A 22,530-nucleotide genomic window follows, 5' to 3' on the forward strand; every position below is an offset into this window, starting at 1 on the left:
CCAAAAACCTTCAAATTTTGCAAAAAAAACCTCAAATTTTGCCTAGAAAACTTCGTATTTTGTCAAAAAAAAAATTGCTACGCTTTTAAAAAAATTTCGCCCCCAATGAAAAAAGTGTCTATTTCCGCCACTGCCCACACTCGACGTTATTTGTTTAACTATAATTATAAGTTAAATTGTTGACTGTTCTGTATTAGGCGAGTGATCATGAGATAAAGTTGACGTTTAAATCTTTAAAGATTAAAGATTAAGAAAATGAGTAAATACTTGCCAAAAGGAAGGACAGATGACATAAAAACACACTTTCTTGTTAACATCAGAGTTTAGACTATACAATATATATGCATTGAGCCATCACACGCGCGTTACATAATACTAATTACTTGTGCTGTATATCACCTCCATTATCTGGAGCACTTTAAGTTACAACTTTGATTAACTATCATAATAGTATCCATGCTTTGCCTCCATTCATATTAAATTTCTTAAGCCTACCAAATATCATAACTACTATCAGAACAAGTTTTCCGTTGTTACTCCACTTTCCACTGAACCCGTACCACTTGTTTTCACAGTTTCCGTTTAGATTCAGTCGACGATCACAACTATAGCCTGTTGAGAATCCGACGTTCCCATACGCACTGCAATATATTAAAATCTGACTGTTAATAGGAACGGGGGAAGAATAAAATTATGTGATGGAAATAGAGGCCGGGTCACACATTGAATAAAGTTAAAACAAATATTGTGAGCATAATATGGCCTAGTGGAGTTTAGATTTCTGGTAGCCCTACATACATTCTCAATAATATAGTAAAAGGTATTTAATAACTTGTTCGATAAGAACAAAAGTACTAATGCAGATTTGTTCTTGGCTTTAAAAATCAAATATTGAGTGAAAGCAACAGATTTTGTATGCCTCAACATATTTTTATAATTTATCCTTTTAAGCTTTTAAGCTCACCATTAGAATTCCCTTATATATATATATTAATAACAGTAAAGTAATATTAAAGCACAACATTAGATGTTAGATTTATATATGATTTCAAGTGAAGCATCATTTATAGTAAGTAAATGTTAAGCGGTACTTCCTCCGTCTCAATTTAATTGTCACAAAGACAAAAAACACAGTTTAAAAAAAGTAGCTGCCACATTAACCTTTTGTTAACTTTTTAGTTTTTAAGTTGCCGTTCTAGCTCAGTTGGTAGAGCGCGTGGCTTTTAACCACGTGGTCGAAAACTTTTTAGTTTTACTCATTATTTTTACTTATCATTTAGTCTTATATTCGTACATTAAGGACATAATAGAACACCTTATTATTCTTATGTATTTATGAAAATGAACAATTAATTTGAGACATCATAAAAAGGAATATCGAGCAATAATTAGGGACGGAAGGAGTACTCCCTTATCTCAAATTAAGTATCCACCTTCAATATCAACAAATCAAAAATTATCTAAGTGGTTTAAAATAAAATTTGATTGACTAACAATTCAATCATTGTATATTTTTAGACCGTGTGCAGTTTTCTAATGCACACTTTTTTTTTAGAACGGCACTAATGCACACTTAAAATGGGACGGATGCAATTTGGATAGTATAGGCATTAGTCAATATGTTTAATACCTTATAACTTCAACCACAATGTTCAAAACATTGAAGTTCAGGGGATCTTCAATCATTTGTTTCCTCTCTGTTATGCAAACAAGAATGATGAATATGACCAAATAAGTGAGTTGTGAGAAGATTATGTTCTCAATAGCTTTGCTACTCCTGTTGTTTCGTCCTTGTTTGACGCTCTCTCCTATTGGCAAAAATGAGGTGTATGGTGGAAGATACCTGTAAAATTTAATCATTCAAATAGTTTTCAGGGTAAATTTTATCAAACAAATTATTAGCATTCAAATAGTTGTAGCTTCTATGCATTCTGATAATAACAGTTTAACTAGTCATGTAAATTAGACTCATATACAACCCCATATTATAATATTGAGACAAGACTCGATAAATAGAAGACATGATTAATCTGAAAAATATAATGTTTAGAATCTATTTAAGAATTTGATGATTTGAGAAGCTACAAGTGTCCAAATAATTATTGATCAAGTTACTAATTTGGGCTAAAAGTCATTTGAATCAATCAATATTCTCGTTCTAGTTGAGCCCAATCATCTTTTGGATTCCCATTAGTCAACTTTTAAGATTAATAACATAATAAAATAATTATAACTAATGACTGATGAATAATATAGAGGGAGACTAACATCATTACGACGAAAAGCACCAATACGGCAGAACTGATTGTAGAGAGGTCAACTACTGATTCACCCGTATGCCGCGTGTTAACTGTCTGAAACAAACTTCCAACAACTTTTTGGTACACATTCATGCCTTCCAAAGAGCTTGAAGTCCACTCCATTGACAAAAACATAACAAATTGCACCAAGATAAAACCAAGCACCGTAATCACAAGATAGGACGAGTGTAGGCACGAAAGAAGATGATGATAACCAACTTTACTATAGTTTTCTAACAAGTAGCTAGTTTCGGCTTTGTTGGTGAATTTTCCAATGACCCATATTGAAAATCTCAAAACTGAAGGGTACAAAGTGTTACCTAATAGGACTTGAGGAATAAGGATTAACAACAAACCAGAATTTTTCTTAAAGGACAACATGTTTTCATTGGTTGGAACATAACCACAGTTGGCAAATGTTGAAACTATAGTGAATATAGAAAATGTAAGTGTGTTTAGATCCTTTTGTTTGAGTATATTGTTGGCACTTGAAATGATGTTTATGTATATCAAAACTGATACCACACCCAAAAATTGAACAAACACTAGGTAAAACAATACAACACCACACAAAAACTTCAAGGATTTGTACTTTAACTCCTCCATATCGATGGCGTTTGTTAAAACATGATTTTCACAAGATACTATGTCAGATTTTGAGTTTCCATTTTCGGAGATGGTTATGTTATTTTGCTCCAAAAAAGTAGAATTATTTGTGTCGAGGTAGCTAATAGATGGATCGGCTTTATTACCATCTTTTGGAGAAACTTTTAGAAAAAAACTACGAACGTAGAGTGCAATCATCGAAATGAACACTTCGCCGCCAATAAACATAAGTGTAGTTAAAATGAGTAGTTGAGTGTTTGAAAAAACTTCCATTTCGACTGTGGACATGCTCGATACAGTGGTGGCTGAGACAGAAGTGAAGAATAAGTCTATGTTCGAAGGGGTGAAATTTTTCGTTCTTCCGTCGATGGATAGGAGAATAAAAAACCCCAACGACAAAACAAAAAGAAAATACAATAACTCCAATGAAAATCGGTTTCCACGCAAATGAAACCATGCGAATCGACAAAAACATGAACAACTACAAAGTTGTTCTAGTTTTTTCCCAATATATGAAATGATATTCATGGTTTTTGGTTTGTATCACTTGGAAGGAAAATAGGTTATATATGTGAATTAAGTTTGATGTGGATGAGTGCGAGTGTGAGTGACAGTGTGTTCTACTGGGCTTTTGGAGCTTTATAGTTATAGTCATATACATATGTGGGAGGAGGGGTGCATTCAAGGTTGCAGAAATCGGTTCTCGGGGAGTTCTCGGCATGGTGTCCAGAACGAGAACTCGGGGAGAACTCGGGGAGTTATCGGCGGTTGACTTTCGTTGACTTTTGGGATTTTATCGAGTTTTTTCCGAGATTTGACCGATTTTTCCGAGAATTGACCGATATTTCCGAGATTTGACCGATTTTTTGTCGTTGACCGATTTTTTGACCGATTTCAAAACGTATTCTCGCCAGGAATGATATTCCGAGTTCTCGCCGAGTTCTCCTATTTTTGCAACCATGGGTGTATTATTATTCGACTAGGTGTAATTATTATTTTATGAAGTTGTGATAAGCATCTTGATTTTGATAACATATGATATGACAATTATGATCATGTGTATTTGAAGAATTCGTAATTTCTTAAATTTTAATTTAAATTTAAAAAATATAATTAAAATTAATACACGCATAAAAAGTAAAATATTGAATTGAATTAATGAGTAATAAATATAAAAGGTTATGGAGTTCTTTTTGGGTTTCTTATAAATAGTCATATCTAGCAAGGTTTCTTTTAGACCATTCTCTATGTAAATCAAGTTTGTTACGGTGTTGTGAAGGAGTTTTTTGGTGACGTGACTTTGTTGTGAGATTGAGTGAGTGTTGTGGTAAAATGTATTATTGTGCTGTTGTGGGATGATAATGCGGCATTTATTTTTTATTTTTGGTATGTTAAAATATTGATTAATTATTAGTTAAATTTATATAATTAAAATATTAAAAAAAACTAAATTATTAAATCCTAAAAAAAGAAAAATACACTCCTTAAACAAGAAAAAAGAAACATAATTTAAATTCTAAAAAAAAATTTACATAATTTAAATCCTAAAAAAAGAAGAAGAAAAAATACATAATTTAAATCCTAAAAAAAGAAAAAAATACATAATTTAAATCCTAAAATACATTAAAAACGTCCTAAAAAATTACATAATTAAAAGTCCTAAACAGTGTTTAATTTTTTCCGTCGAATGAGTCCCGACTCACGTAACCTGACTCAAGGCTACTCGAATTGGAGGGCGCCAGATTATAAGTTGATTGGCTCATGTTTACAAGATACAACATAATTCGACAACGTCGTGTCTTGGCTCGCTTTTTTTTGCACATCGTGTCATAACCCGTCCTTAACCATAAGAACGAGTTAGATAACGTATGATTTCATTGCGAGGTATTGACCTCTATATGCGACATTTTTAAAAGAGAAACTGCATATATTATACATTACAAACCATAACCATTATTTTTGTTACAAGCTTTAGACAATAAAAAGATGATTATCGTTTAGCGATAATCTTCGACTTACAAACTTTACATATAATGATAACAACACGATTTCGAGCATATTTTACAACACAAATCCTTGGGTATGCAGTTTTATTTTTGACACAAATATGCGTACGCAAGATCCTGCTCAAATTCAACATAATGCAGCGGAAGCTTTAGTAATCACCTGAGAATAGACATGTTTTAAAAGGTCAACATAAAGTTGGTGAGATATAGGTTTAATGCCGGCAGCAATATATATATATATAGACCACAAGATTTCGTATATAAACAGTTTAATAAAAATATTCTAAGTGGTTGAGCACTTGGTAACCATACTTAACATTTAATCACGTCGCATATTCCCTTTATTATGAAATCTTACTACACCGTACCAAGTGTAGTCACGAAACGAAGTACTGTGCAACCGTTGAATACTGGTCGTCCAGTCCGGTTGGGGTTGTCAGGCCCGATAGATCTATCAACAGGATTCGCGTTTACAATACCGCTGTAAATATTAGTTACCAAGCTACAGGGAAGTATGCCAGTGGTACAACTCAACGTAGAATATATTTTTCAGTTACTTGTGTCCATAACGTAAAACATAAAATACATGTATTCTCATCCCGAAATATTTAGAGTTTAAAAGTGGGACTATATACTCACTTTCGTCTTGAAGATATATATATAATTTGACTTGGTCTCCGGTTGATATCACGAACCTATCCATATATAATATATCAATACCTTTTCTTTTTAAACAAACGTCACATATATATACTTGTTATACTTTTAATACTTTGAATAATTCCTTAGTCCGTAGTTAGCAGTTCGTTGTTAGTAATTCAATTTTAATGGTTCATTTTTAGATGTTTAATATACCCGCAATGAAATAAATAAAACCCCCAACGAAATAAATAAAACCCCATCGTATATGTATTGGTCGAGATTAATCTTGACCCATGGTACCGGTGTTGTCAAATGACGTGTTGCGTACATAAAGTACCGGTGTTGTCAAATGACGTGTTGCGTACAATCATGGGATCTTATGATTAATCTTCTCGTGTTGTTTACGGGTGATCCTGAACCATATAAAATTGAATTATAAGTACATATATATAAAATATCATGTTAACTTAAAAAGATGTGATTTATTTAATTTTTTCCCAATTATTTTCGTGGCTAAACTAGTCTTGGATATCCGATTTTGTTTCGGTCATAGTTTCTTCGTTACAACTCCGTTTTCGTTGATTCAACTTGCCATCTCCTTGGATCGAGTCCCTCTTTAAGACTATGAACTGTAAATACCTTAGTTTGTATTCAAAATCACACGGCATAGGTCAAACTTTAGTGAAACTTATGAAGTTAATCATTTTCCATCATGTAAACAACCTCAAATGATTATTTTTCTAAAAATACTTATACTTTGAGTTAAATCATGAAATTTTTATGTGTTATCATATTCATAGTAAAAATCATTTTTCCAGAAAATAAACCTCCAATTCAAAGTTTAAGATGGTTTTTAATTATCCAACCCAAAACAGCCCCCGGTTGCACTCCGACGTCGTAAATTCAGTTTTTAAGGTGTTCTTTGAAAAACCAAGTTATACCTTGTTAAGTTAGCATATAATTAAGATATGTTACAGGTCTTGAAGTATTTTAAAAGTTAAGTTAGAAGGATCTATTTAGTTTGCGAACAAGTTTGAAATCATTCAAACTATGTTCTAGTTTATAAACTCTTATATATATAGCTTTAAATATATGAATTGAAAAAGAGTTGAAGTAGAGTTTTTACCTCAAGTTTAAAATGTAAAGTTGCTGGAAAGAAGTAGTAAAATAAAAGTTGAGAGAGTTCTTGCAAGTGTGTGTGAAAATTGGAAGTAAAATTTGGAAAATGAATGTGTAAAAATGAGTTAGAAATGGTGCTTATTTATAGGCTTGAAAATTTGGTTTTTAGTGAAAATATCTAAGATAAGTTAAAATTTATTATGTCATGAATGACATATTATTCCAATAATTGAAGATTTCTATTGGTATATACCAATAGTAAATACTTCTAGAAGCTGTGTATAGTACCCTAGATATACGTATAGGATTATTGAGGAAACGGAACGAGAATTCAAATATAACTATCTTTTGTAAATATACTTATATTGTTTTATGTATAAAAGCCCTTTAAAAATGATTAAATACATTACTTATACGATATATGTATAAACATTATAAATCATCAGTATTTATGTCAAATAACGTTACGTAGGTTATTGTTTTGAAAAATTAAGTTAGTAGTTTCAAAATATACTTATGACTTTTTGTTATTAATACAAAATGAGATATTAAAACATCCTTAGATCATGTTAAATATGTATGTATAATTATCATATATTGTATAGTTCGTGATATCATCGGTCAAACTAGACGGTCAAACGTTGTGTAAAACTCTTTTCAAAAACATAAGTCTCAACAATTTGGATTGCTTATCATGTTGGTAAGGTTTAATTTATGTAAATATTAATCTCATAAGTATAGAACGATCGGAAAAGTGCGGGTCGTTACAGTACCTACCCGTTAAATAAATTTCGTCCCGAAATTTTAAAATTGTACCTATTTTGCGTCATCGAGAAACAAGTGTGGATACTTTTGTTTCATCTGATCCTCTCGTTCCCAAGTAAACTCAGGACCTCTTCGAGCATTCCAACGAACCTTAACGATTGGTATGTTGCTCTGCTTGAGCTGTTTAACTTCACGATCCATGATTTCGATTGGTTCTTCGATGAATTGTAGTTTCTCATCGACATGGATTTCTTCAAGAGGAATGGTGAGGTCTTCCTTTGCAAGACACTTCTTAAGGTTTGAGACGTGAAAGGTATTGTGTACTCCGGCGAGTTGTTGCGGTAACTCAAGTCGATAAGCTACCGGTCCAATGCGTTCGATGATCTTGAACGGGCCTACATATCTTGGGTTCAGTTTACCTCTTTTACCGAAATGTATTACACCTTTCCAAGGTGACACCTTTAGCATAACCATGTCCCCAATCTGAAACTCTAATGGTTTCCTTCGGACATCAGCGTAGCTCTTTTGGCGACTTCGGGGTGTTTTCAATCTCTCCTTGATTTGTACTATCTTCTCAGTCGTTTCGTGTATGATCTCGGGACCAGTTAATTGTCGATCTCCTACTTCATTCCAACAGATAGGAGATCTACACTTCCTTCCATACAATGCTTCGAATGGTGCAGCTTTAATGCTTGCATGATAACTATTATTATACGAAAATTCTGCTAACGGTAGATACTTATCCCATCCGTTTCCAAAATCGATCACACATGCCCTGAGCATGTCTTCAAGAGTCTGAATCGTTCTTTCACTCTGCCCGTCGGTTTGCGGATGATATGCGGTACTCATATCTAAACGAGTTCCTAGTGCCTCCTGCAGTGATTGCCAGAACTTTGAGGTAAATCTACTATCACGATCGGATATAATGGAAATAGGTATTCCATGCCTTGAAACAATTTCCTTTATATACAATCGTAATAGTTTCTCCATTCTATCCGTTTCCTTTATAGGCAAGAAATGGGCAGATTTGGTAAGACGATCAACAATTACCCAAATGGTGTCGTATCCCCAGGCAGTCTTTGGTAACTTCGTGATGAAATCCATGGTAATACCATCCCATTTCCATTCTGGGATTTCTGGTTGTTGAAGTAACCCTGATGGTTTCTGGTGTTCTGCCTTGACCTTGGAACAAGTTAAACACTCCCCAACATATGTTGCAACGTCTGTCTTTAAGTTAGGCCACCAATAATGTGTCTTAAGATCTTGATACATCTTTCCAACTCCAGGATGTATCGAGTATCTTGTCTTATGTGCCTCGTTCAATATCAACTTCCTTAATCCACCCAACTTCGGTACCCAAATACGGTTTGCAAAATATCGAATTCCATCTTCCCGTATAACGAGTTGCTTCTCATACTTCTTCATTATTTCATTTCCTATATTTTCTTTAGTAAGTGCTTCTCGTTGAACTTCTTTGATTTGTGAGTTGAGATTCATGCGAATTTTTATGTTCATCGCTCGTACTCGAATTGGTTCTCGTTCCTTTCTGCTTAGTGCGTCAGCCACCACATTCGCTTTCCCGGGATGATAACGAATTTCACAATCATAGTCGTTTATTAACTCGACCCACCTACGTTGCCTCATGTTCAGCTGTTTCTGATCAAAAATATGTTGAAGACTTTTATGATCAGTAAACACAGTGCATCTAACCCCATATAAGTAGTGTCTCCATATCTTTAACGCAAACACGACTGCTCCCAGTTCTAGATCATGCGTCGTATAATTCCGCTCGTGAATCTTCAATTGTCGAGATGCGTATGCAATAACTTTCTTTCGTTGCATAAGAACACAACCAAAACCTTGTCGCGAAGCGTCACAATATATTTCAAAATCATCGTTCCCTTCTGGTAACGATAAAATAGGCGCCGTAGTCAACTTCTTTTTCAGTAATTGAAATGCACTCTCCTGCTCAGAAGTCCATTCATATTTCTTCCCTTTTTGCGTTAACGCTGTCAACGGCTTGGCTATTCGGGAAAAATCTTGAATAAACCTTCTATAATAACCGGCTAAACCCAAAAATTGGCGTATCTGCATTGGTGTCTTAGGAGTCTCCCATTTTTCAATGGCTTCAATTTTTGCTGGATCAACCTGAATTCCTTTGCTACTAACAACGTGGCCAAGAAATTGCACTTCTTTCAACCAGAAAGCACATTTAGAAAATTTAGCATATAGCTGTTCTTTTCTCAACAACTCTAATATTAAACTTAAATGCTGCTCATGCTCTTGCTCACTCTTGGAATAGATAAGAATGTCATCAATGAAAACAATAACAAACTTATCTAAATATGGACTACAAACTCGATTCATGAGGTCAATGAATACAGCTGGCGCATTCGTCAATCCAAACGGCATGACCAAAAATTCGTAATGACCGTAACGTGTCCGAAAAGCAGTTTTCGGTATATCTTCTTCTTTGACACGTAATTGATGATAACCCGATCTTAGGTCGATTTTCGAATAAACACATGATCCCTGGAGTTGATCAAATAAGTCGTCAATTCTCGGTAGTGGATACCGATTTTTGATAGTTAACTTATTTAATTCACGATAATCTATACACATCCTAAAAGATCCATCTTTCTTTTTAACAAATAGAATCGGAGCTCCCCACGGTGAAGTACTTGGTCGTATGAATCCATGATCCAGTAATTCTTTTAACTGACTCTGAAGTTCTTTTAACTCGGACGGTGCAAGTCTATATGGAGCACGAGCCACTGGTGCGGCTCCTGGTACTAAATCTATTTGAAATTCTACAGATCTAAATGGAGGTAATCCCGGCAACTCTTCCGGAAAAACTTCAGGAAAATCTCTTGCCACAGGCACGTCGTTGATGCACTTCTCTTTTTCTTTCTTTTCGACTTTATTAACATGTGCTAAGATAGCATAGCACCCTTTCTTCAAGCACTTTTGAGCTTTCAAATAACTAATGAGTTTTAGCTTTGAGTTACCCTTCTCTCCATAAATCATCACCGACATTCTATCCTTACAAGGAATGCGAATTGCCTTCTTGGCACACACAACTTCAGCTCCTACTTTGGACATCCAGTCCATGCCGACTATTACATCAAAACTTCCTAATTCTATGGGTATTAAGTCAATTTTAAATGTTTCTCCGGCTAAATTTATTTTACAATCACGGCAAATTTTATCGGCTTTAATTAGTTTACCATTAGCTAACTCAATCATGTACTTAGCATCTAGAGGTAATGATGAACAATTCAATTTAGCGTAAAAGCCTCTACTCACGTAACTTCTATCGGCACCAGTATCAAATATAATAGATGCGGATAAGTTATTAATGGTAAACGTACCCGTAACAAGCTCCGGGTCTTCACACGCCTCTCTAGCATTAATAACAAATGCTCTTCCACGTGCAGATCCATTATTATTCTCTGGATTCGGACACTGGCTCTTATAGTGACCTTGTTTTCCACACCCATAACAAGTAATGGTAGCCAAAGCTGTTCTATTTGCATTGGTGGCAGGAGTCTTGGTACCATTTGTATTTGTAACGAGAGCCCTACAATCTTCAGCAAGATGACCCTTTCGATTACATTTGTTGCATACCACATTACAGTAGCCAGAGTGATGTTTGTGACATCGGTTGCATAAAGGATTTTGTCCTTTGTAACCAAAGCTTGAACCACCACCTGCACCTTGTATGGTTTCTTGTTTCTTAAAAGATTGTTGTTGGTTACCTCGATCATAATTTCCATTCCACTTTCTTTTGTTACCTGATACCTTCACATCAGTATTGGATACTTTCTTATCCATGATGACCTGATCCATTAGCTCGTTTGCCATGGTTATAGCTTCATGAATTGTCTTAGGTTTCGATGCTGTAACATTTGCCTTGACCTTTTTGGGCAAACCATCTTTGTACATTTCAATCTTCCGTTCTTCGGTTGGAACCAATTCAGGACATAGCAAAACTAATTCCATGAATCGCTGATTGTAGTTGGTGATTTCAGTACCAATAACCTTCAGACTTCGTAACTCATCTTCCAACTTCCTAACCTCGTTCCTTGGACAATATTCGTTGATTAACATTGTTTTGAATTCTTCCCACGGAGTATCATAAGCTACATCTCCTCCTACAGCCTTCACATAATTTTTCCACCACGTGAGTGCACTATCTTGTAAAGTGCACGATGCATACTTGGTCATGTCCTTTTCAACACAACCACTGATTTTAAACACAGTCTCCATCTTTTCTATCCACCGGGTTAAACCGATTGGTCCTTCTGTTCCACTGAATGATGAGGGCTTGCAAGCTTGAAAAGTTTTGTAAGTGCACCCCACACGAGGATTTGGGTTAACTGCAGCACCTCTTGCAGCCTCGACCCATAACATTCTGTCGTTCACTCGTTGATTGATGAGTTCCTGGATTTCTTGTTCCGTCATTCGGTTCAATCGCGCCATATTCTTCTATAAGAATGAAAAGAAAATAATTATTCACATGGAATATTATAGATGTAGTGTATATTTACAGTACATTATAGCTTATTAATAATATGAACCAGGTATTATTATAAAAGCCTTTTCTTCTTATTAGCGTTTTATAATTATATCTAGGGTAGTACCTACCCGTTAATGTCCATACTTAATAGCTTAGTACAGAATCAATTACTACCATCTAAATAATACTTAACCATGGAAAATTATTGCATTTCACACTTCACTATTTTACATATGCTTATCTTACATCGAACATTAAGCAAACCACACTAATAATATTATACAAAACATTATATGATCCCATGGTTTAATACGGCAGCGCATCGTTTGGTCTATTTTCTAGGACGTTTAGGTTCAAAGAATCGCTTAACGCTTATCCTGGCTGTCTGCCTATATTTTGGCTGTGGGACTGAAGAACTGGATGCCGGGATAGAACGAATAGGAATAGCGGGAATAGGGGTGGTAGTGTCTAGTGGAGTTGGTGCCACATCATCCTTACTAAACTCGGGATTTGAATTTTCTAATTCATTAGCCTTTCGTTTCTTTCCTAGTTCGAACTCGTCTTTTGTAATTTCCTGTATTTCTTCCTCGGGTTCACTTTCCTCCTCGGGTTCACTTTCCTCCTCGGGTTCACTTTCCTCCTCGGGTTCACTTTCCGGGTTCTCTATAGTCGGTTCATCCGGAATTTGTGAGTCTTCCCCAAAGATATTATTTTCGTCATCGGATAGGTTAATGACTGGAACACCATCTGAAGATTCTGGTTCGGAGTCGCTGAATGTGATAACAAGTTTTGAGCCCGACATCTATCATACAACAACTAACCCATTAGTACTACATAATATTTACATATAAATTTTAACCAACAATGATAAGCAATGGTTTTTAAATCAGACCCGGTCAAAGTCCAGACTTACTAATGTATCCTAACGACTTATCAGTTAGACACACTAATGCAAACCTGGTTCGCTAAGACCACCGCTCTGATACCACATGTCATAACCCGTCCTTAACCATAAGAACGAGTTAGATAACGTATGATTTCATTGCGAGGTATTGACCTCTATATGCGACATTTTTAAAAGAGAAACTGCATATATTATACATTACAAACCATAACCATTATTTTTGTTACAAGCTTTAGACAATAAAAAGATGATTATCGTTTAGCGATAATCTTCGACTTACAAACTTTACATATAATGATAACAACACGATTTCGAGCATATTTTACAACACAAATCCTTGGGTATGCAGTTTTATTTTTGACACAAATATGCGTACGCAAGATCCTGCTCAAATTCAACATAATACAGCGGAAGCTTTAGTAATCACCTGAGAATAGACATGTTTTAAAAGGTCAACATAAAGTTGGTGAGATATAGGTTTAATGCCGGCAGCAATATATATATATATAGACCACAAGATTTCGTATATAAACAGTTTAATAAAAATATTCTAAGTGGTTGAGCACTTGGTAACCATACTTAACATTTAATCACGTCGCATATTCCCTTTATTATGAAATCTTACTACACCGTACCAAGTGTAGTCACGAAACGAAGTACTGTGCAACCGTTGAATACTGGTCGTCCAGTCCGGTTGGGGTTGTCAGGCCCGATAGATCTATCAACAGGATTCGCGTTTACAATACCGCTGTAAATATTAGTTACCAAGCTACAGGGAAGTATGCCAGTGGTACAACTCAACGTAGAATATATTTTTCAGTTACTTGTGTCCATAACGTAAAACATAAAATACATGTATTCTCATCCCGAAATATTTAGAGTTTAAAAGTGGGACTATATACTCACTTTCGTCTTGAAGATATATATATAATTTGACTTGGTCTCCGGTTGATATCACGAACCTATCCATATATAATATATCAATACCTTTTCTTTTTAAACAAACGTCACATATATATACTTGTTATACTTTTAATACTTTGAATAATTCCTTAGTCCGTAGTTAGCAGTTCGTTGTTAGTAATTCAATTTTAATGGTTCATTTTTAGATGTTTAATATACCCGCAATGAAATAAATAAAACCCCCAACGAAATAAATAAAACCCCATCGTATATGTATTGGTCGAGATTAATCTTGACCCATGGTACCGGTGTTGTCAAATGACGTGTTGCGTACATAAAGTACCGGTGTTGTCAAATGACGTGTTGCGTACAATCATGGGATCTTATGATTAATCTTCTCGTGTTATTTACGGGTGATCCTGAACCATATAAAATTGAATTATAAGTACATATATATAAAATATCATGTTAACTTAAAAAGATGTGATTTATTTAATTTTTTCCCAATTATTTTCGTGGCTAAACTAGTCTTGGATATCCGATTTTGTTTCGGTCATAGTTTCTTCGTTACAACTCCGTTTTCGTTGATTCAACTTGCCATCTCCTTGGATCGAGTCCCTCTTTAAGACTATGAACTGTAAATACCTTAGTTTGTATTCAAAATCACACGGCATAGGTCAAACTTTAGTGAAACTTATGAAGTTAATCATTTTCCATCATGTAAACAACCTCAAATGATTATTTTTCTAAAAATACTTATACTTTGAGTTAAATCATGAAATTTTTATGTGTTATCATATTCATAGTAAAAATCATTTTTCCAGAAAATAAACCTCCAATTCAAAGTTTAAGATGGTTTTTAATTATCCAACCCAAAACAGCCCCCGGTTGCACTCCGACGTCGTAAATTCAGTTTTTAAGGTGTTCTTTGAAAAACCAAGTTATACCTTGTTAAGTTAGCATATAATTAAGATATGTTACAGGTCTTGAAGTATTTTAAAAGTTAAGTTAGAAGGATCTATTTAGTTTGCGAACAAGTTTGAAATCATTCAAACTATGTTCTAGTTTATAAACTCTTATATATATAGCTTTAAATATATGAATTGAAAAAGAGTTGAAGTAGAGTTTTTACCTCAAGTTTAAAATGTAAAGTTGCTGGAAAGAAGTAGTAAAATAAAAGTTGAGAGAGTTCTTGCAAGTGTGTGTGAAAATTGGAAGTAAAATTTGGAAAATGAATGTGTAAAAATGAGTTAGAAATGGTGCTTATTTATAGGCTTGAAAATTTGGTTTTTAGTGAAAATATCTAAGATAAGTTAAAATTTATTATGTCATGAATGACATATTATTCCAATAATTGAAGATTTCTATTGGTATATACCAATAGTAAATACTTCTAGAAGCTGTGTATAGTACCCTAGATATACGTATAGGATTATGGAGGAAACGGAACGAGAATTCAAATATAACTATCTTTTGTAAATATACTTATATTGTTTTATGTATAAAAGCCCTTTAAAAATGATTAAATACATTACTTATACGATATATGTATAAACATTATAAATCATCAGTATTTATGTCAAATAACGTTACGTAGGTTATTGTTTTGAAAAATTAAGTTAGTAGTTTCAAAATATACTTATGACTTTTTGTTATTAATACAAAATGAGATATTAAAACATCCTTAGATCATGTTAAATATGTATGTATAATTATCATATATTGTATAGTTCGTGATATCATCGGTCAAACTAGACGGTCAAACGTTGTGTAAAACTCTTTTCAAAAACATAAGTCTCAACAATTTGGATTGCTTATCATGTTGGTAAGGTTTAATTTATGTAAATATTAATCTCATAAGTATAGAACGATCGGAAAAGTGCGGGTCGTTACACATCGCATTGCTGATCTGTAAACATAAACATCAACACTGTTGCTCTTCGTCGAAATACACAATTTTCGTAGATACGTATGGTGTTTCTTTTTCGAGAAACTTTTCAACTTTGACCAATCAAAGTCGGAAACGTCGATATTTTCAAAAGATTTTTTTCCCTGTCAATGTATGACTTCCAGTCATACTCAGTTGGACCCCGTAATGCATATCAATGGAAACTTTGTTTGAATTCATGGTGTGAAAGTGTTTGATATAATGTATAAAATGAAATGTGTTTGAAATGAAATATGAGAGAATTGTGTTAAAATAGTATGAATTGTGTTTAAAAAATGAAATGGTGTGTGTTTATTTATATTGGAAAATAATTTTTTTTTTATTTATAAATGCAACATATAAACATTCAAACTAGTCAAACTCCACAGCCAATCAAATCAATCCATTTGTCCTCGCCGACCGTTGTCACTTTCGTGGTTTCCTCCCACCACGATACAACGAAGCAGTCGACAACGGTTGCACAGTGGCCGTTGTTGACGTTGTGAGGCAACGATGGTGAGCCGTTGATACGCGTAGGGAATGGTCTTAGGGGTTTTTCTTCAGTCAATATCCTGTTTCTTCCTAACGGGTGTAGAAAGTGAGCATGACTTGTGACATTCTGGATATGATCGGGTGGAAGGGCTGATCTAGTATGTAATGAGTGGTAGCATGTGCTATCACTGGAATAACCGATTTGGTGAAAAATATTTGAACTTTTATCTAGTGATACCATTAGATAATGAAAATACTTTTTTAGTAACACGACTGTATAGTGTAATTTTTTTGAACTTTAACTAGTGATACTCGAAACTACGATTTTTAGATCCGTCAATGATTAGATGGGTGCTTAAAGCCCCCGTCAATGACTTGTATATTGCCTTTAAAAAAAGATGATAGTGAGTCTATCTTTCTTTTTACATCTAATTGATTGATCATATTATTGTATTTAAATTTAAATAAAATTTAGCATTTAGACCTAGTTTAATTATCTCTACAGATTTGTAAATATGTTAGTTAATTCGTTGGTGCATAACGAAAAGAATAGTCGAGGTTGAGGCTTATACTCGGCCACCGATTCAAAGTGTATGACATCCATTGAGTATTATAATATATATATATATATATATATATATATATATATATATATATATATATATATATATATATATATATATATATATATATATATATATATAATAATAATAATAATAATTATAATTATAATATGCATAGATGTATTCTTGCATGTAGGCCTCCCACCTCAAATTTTAAAACGTCATAGATCATAGAATTTTGGCATTTCACATATCAAATTTCATTGGCATTAAACATGTTATTTAATAATGTGAAAAAATAACATGTTCGATGCTATTTTTGTCTTTTAAACATACGATATAAATTTAAATACTATAAAAATATAAGTATAAACTTAATACGGAGTATTAAAAAAGCAGTGACGTACCCATATTAATTTTTGATAATTATTAAAATCGTATATTACGACCCAAAAGAAACCATTTCCAGCAAGAGCCAATCTTACGCACAATTTTCATGAGAAAGTTTTTAAAGTGGGTGATGATATATACAAATCTGCTTTTACTTCATCCACCATCATTTGAGTCTTTTTCCTTAAAATATCCCTTGATAATATTTAACAAAAAATTTGTATAAGTTATCATTTAAGGGTATGTTAGAACATTCAAGTGAAAGGAGTAAAAGTGGTGATGAATATATCATCTCTCTTTTAAAGTTAATGTAGTACAAATTGTCTCTGAGTGTTGTAGTCAATTAACACATGTTTATAATGGCAACTGATATATGTGGTTGGTGTCTACTATACGATTAATTTCACATATACTAACTGTCCCGAAACTCTTGGTCGCTTGCCGAGGATCAAAACGACATTCTTCACCCACCCACCTCACACTTGCAATTTTCATTCTTCCTCCCTCAACAATAACCAACTTACAAAAATCATACCAACCTTCAGGGGTGTAAACCGTCAATTCTCTTACTTAAATGCAAACTTCACCCAAAGCCTTTGACAGCCCGTATCTTTCTCCTCGCTCTTAGTTAAATGAGACCGACCACATCGTTAAACTCGAAATAATTTTATGAACAAAACGAAACTAACTACGTTCGAAACAGACACTTTTTAAAAAACGCTAAACACAACGACAACCCGTATCTTCCCACTCACCGCGAGTTAAATTTTTTCGACAGTAGCGTCATACTCGAAATAATTTAATGAACAAAACGATAAAAAGTACGTTCGAAACGGACACTTTTTAAAAAACGCTAAAAACAACCACATCCCATATCTTCCTGCTCGCAGCGAGTTATATTTTTTCGTCAGCACCATCAGACTCGAAATAATTTTATCAACAAAACGAAACTAACTACGTTCGAACCTGACATATTTTAAAAAACACTAAATACGACGACACTAACAACGGCGCATAACACATGGGCCGTTTTTCCTACTGTAAATGTATAAAGCTACGTTAAATATGAATACGCAGACCGAAAGGCCCTGCCGCATCGCGCGGGCCGGACCCGGACTAGTTAAGTAACAAAGTTTGACTAAATTTGTTGCTGAATACTTAGAATACCATTGAACCATTAGTTACTACTATAAATAGAGCAATTGATTAGCTCATTTATGTGATCCAAAAATACTTTGTTTTTTTTTTTGAACAGCAACACAATTTTATTAAGAAAAGACTAGCCAGAAGCTAGACATGAACAACAAAAATTACAAAGGATGAGTAATCCAAGTGTTCCAGCTAGGAGCAAATTTACTTCTAGCTTTTAACCAGGAATAAGAAGAAAACCGAATATAATCTAAAATAGAGCATCTCTTGATTGTATTGGAACCAAAGAGAGTATCGCTAAGTAGTCTCCATATCCACCATAAAGTGGACACAACGATGCAAAACATACGTGATTTTTTCGTGATCGATCCTGGTTTCGAGTCAAGCCATACAAAAATATCGTTAACCGAATCAAAGGGTTGCCATCTGATATCAGACCAAATAGAAATACCATGCCATATCTCCCTAGCCACATTACAAAAAAGGAAGACATGATCACGTGATTCCCCACCAATACTACAACTCGGACAAAAAATTGTATCTATGGGGAGGCCGTGAAAAGAGAGATTCAACCTATTAGGAAGGCGATCAAGTAAGAGTCTCCATACGAAAACATTAGCTTTTCCCGGAACATGATTAGACCATCGAGTTTTCGTGTGTGTCGATGGTAGGTAGTAGTCATCAAGAAAAGTCTTCGTACCCCGTACAGTAAATACCCCTTCAGGCTCTATATTCCATCGCCAAATATCATCTTCATCGCGTAGAGTGACCAAAGCAAGTTCCAAAGTGAGATGTTGTAAGCGACATGAAACGGGAGGATTACGGAGCCACTCCCATGAAAAAGAAGAGTCAATTATTCTGTCAGCCACCATGCAGTTCGGTCGAGCATCTAGATATAATCTGTTAAAACGAGAAGCTAAGGGCTCGTTTCCAATCCACACATCATGCCAGAACCTTGTTGTCATGCCATTTCCAATGCAACGTCTCAAAGCATTACAATCAATCACATCTTGATAGTGTAAAGAAAGAATTGCAGTAACAATATCGAACCAAGTACCTTTTGTTCGACAACCGTGGCTACCAAAACCCGAGTGCGAGCCATGAATTTCCTGAATAATTCGTACCCACAAGGCAGTAGGGTTGTTAACTAATCGCCACTGCCATTAACTGTGGATGTCAATGATTATAGAAGACAAAAGCAGGGGCTTTGAAATATAAGGGAAGATATAAAACCCAACAACCACCCAAAAATTATAAACCGTATATATCGATGCATATAGCAATATAAAGACACGGAAGAACTAAAAACACTATAAAACCGAGAGTATAGTAGAAGTAAATAGATTCTTCCGGAGGCAGATGAAAAAGAAGAACGACAGATATGAAAGTGAGGAGTATATTGAGAATCAGTACTGGATGAAGCATATTGACAAATACTTTAAAATATGAGTCGAGGGAGAAAGAATAGAAGGTGTGAGTTGTAAGGAAACGAAGGAGGTGGATTTATAGTGAAATACCCGACAGAGAAATCAAGATGGATTATCGTATTAATTCGAAGAGAATCATAATCGCCATAATCACCGAAGCATCAAATCCAACATAGATTACAAAGATTTTCTTTAAATTCAGAGATCAATTGTGATGACGTCAAAAGATATGACGAATCACTATAATCTTATTTCCTTCATTTACGATAACTTCCCTCATACGCTTTGAGTAATCGAATTATTTTATCCATACTTCTTAGACATGATAAAACTTCATAATCGTCATAATAACATTTTCATTGTTAGCCATAACGACCTCTATCAAATTTCGGGGACGAAATTTCTTTAACGGGTAGGTACTGTGACGACCCGGAAATTTTCGACTAAATTTAAACTTTATCTTTATATTATTCTGACACGATAAGCAATGTTTGTTAAGTTAAATCTCAAGGATTTTAAACTATGTTTATACATTCATTTAAACCTCGACCAAATTCCAATGATTCACGAACCATTAAATGAACATATATGAATATGTATGTATATGTGTATATGTTATAAATTGAAAATGTCAACAAAGTATTTAAAAGTATAATGCTTTATATGAACGTATTTGTTTCAATATGATTATCGACGAAATTAAAAAAAATATATATTAAATGATTGAGTTATCAGAAACATTGAATTATGATTACAAGTCTCTGTTGAGAGGTCCACTATGATTTGAGAAATCTATTCCTCTTAACGATATTCGGAATAATTTGTAAAGCTATTTATAAATAAAAATAAAAAGTGTCATTTACGAAAGTTAGACAAAAGCTAGTGGAGAATTGGTTTCCATAATATTCTATTAATCTATTTTCAAACGTACAAAAACGTTCTCAGTTTTAAAAAAAAAACTTTATTATTAAACTTTTATAAATATCTAGAATCACTTTTGACAACACATTACTTAACCAGTATAATAAATATAACGATATTTATAATTTATTTCATTAAATATATATAACGATTTAAATTAATATTATATATATTTATACGCGTATTATACATACATAGTTTTTATACTTTTACTATACTTTAACTTTACCTTTACTTTAACTTTAATAATTCATACTTTAATAATTCATACTTTAATAATTCACTTTAATAATTCATACTTTAATAATTTACTTTAATAATTCAAAAATCTATTATAAATAGAATTCAATAGGTTTCATTATTTCATAGAAACTTGAAAATATATTTCTCTAAACTCTCTCAATCGATTTACATATATATATATATATATATATATATATATATATATATATATATATTTGCTCTGTATTATTTCAAGATATTATTAGTATACATAAAATATTACGACGGAGTGATGTCCGAGTGATTTCAAAATAGTTTTTTGAATGAGTCGAAGCTAAGGAAATTATGGGTTATAGCTATGGAAGTGATGGGTATGGTTCATGGGTATGCTCGTGAGGTCAATCTAGTGTTTATCATCTCCGTTGCGTCTACGTACTTTCCTGCAATATTGAATCTCAATATTGATACGTGAGCACTCATAACTTAACTTTTATATATCTGTGATGACCCGGAAAATTTCGACTTATTTAAACCAATTCTCTATACGATTTATTATTTTGACACGTTAAATAAAGTCTGTTAGATTGAGTCTCAAAAATTTTAGAACTGTTTCATATATACAATTACCGTTGACTACTCTCGACGATTCATGAACAATTATATGTATGTATATATATATGTACAAGTAAAAACGACTTTCCTACAGTAAAATACTATTTGTTACAGTAAAATACTATTCGCTACAGTGAAACCGTATTTTGCTACAGTGCTACAGTGAAACACTATTTGCTACAGTAAACACTATTTGCTACAGTAAACACTATTTGCTACAGTAAAACACTATTTGCTACAGTAAATACTATTTGATGTCGACGAACTAGCAAACAAAACGGGAAAGGCGGCCATGCGATCGCATGGCAAAAACACTGAAAACTCATGCGATCGCATGAGCTACAGTAAATCGTAAAGTACTATAAATACGCAGTTTGTTCGACGATAATTTTTCACACATAAATCTCTCAATATTAATATTTATATTATAATTATAATTTTAAATTTAAGTTTAATAATAATAAGATATATACGAGGGTGTTTTTAATTCGGGTTTCAAACCGCTTTAAGCTAAGGAAATATTGGGTATTGTTCGGGGTATTGTTCTTGAATCCAAGGCCAATCATACGATCGTCTACCATCATTACGTCTACGAAATTTGCCTACAATATTGAGTCTCAATATTGAACTGTGAGTTTATAGTCTCCCTTTTTAAATACTTTAAATATTTTTGGGCTGAGAATACATGCAATTTATTTTAAACGCAATAAGACACAAGTACATACTAAATTCTACACTGAGTTAAACCGAAAATCCCTTAGCTTTGGTAACTAGTAGCTGCCAGTACATAGGATATGGACTGGTGGGCGCGAATAATTGTATATGGATCCATAGGGCTTGACATCCCCGTCCGAGCTAGAGCGCTAGCCTTTTAACGGACGTATGTTATTTGAGTTTAAGACACGTTGGTTTGCGCGTATTAAAACGAATGGGGTAATTATCACTATAGCGTTAAGTTTAGTTACCAGGGTGCTCTGTTACGTAGAATCTATTGATAAACTTTTGATGAAATCTTGTGGTCTATCTTTATATATGTTTATGACTCGAGCAATTAAACCTATAA

At 33.7% G+C, this 22,530-nt stretch overlaps 2 protein-coding genes across 2 annotated transcripts; both read right to left on the reverse strand.

Annotated features, from left to right (window-relative positions):
* Window positions 1-442: 442 nt before the first annotated feature.
* Window positions 443-3,434, reverse strand: LOC139890703 (sodium transporter HKT1-like). The gene is made up of 3 exons (XM_071873611.1): window positions 2,269-3,434; window positions 1,631-1,843; window positions 443-641 (listed from the first exon to the last, which is right to left on the reverse strand). The coding sequence occupies exons 1-3, from the start codon at window positions 3,432-3,434 to the stop codon at window positions 443-445; spliced, it is 1,578 nt and encodes a 525-aa protein (XP_071729712.1).
* Window positions 3,435-18,446: 15,012 nt separating this feature from the next.
* LOC139887765 (uncharacterized) lies at window positions 18,447-19,250 on the reverse strand. The gene has a single exon (XM_071870822.1). It carries the CDS (start codon window positions 19,248-19,250, stop codon window positions 18,447-18,449), a length of 804 nt encoding a protein of 267 aa, XP_071726923.1.
* Window positions 19,251-22,530: the final 3,280 nt, after the last annotated feature.

The sequence above is a fragment of the Rutidosis leptorrhynchoides genome, chromosome 2 (genome assembly GCF_046630445.1).
Source record: "Rutidosis leptorrhynchoides isolate AG116_Rl617_1_P2 chromosome 2, CSIRO_AGI_Rlap_v1, whole genome shotgun sequence".
NCBI lineage: Eukaryota > Viridiplantae > Streptophyta > Magnoliopsida > Asterales > Asteraceae > Rutidosis > Rutidosis leptorrhynchoides.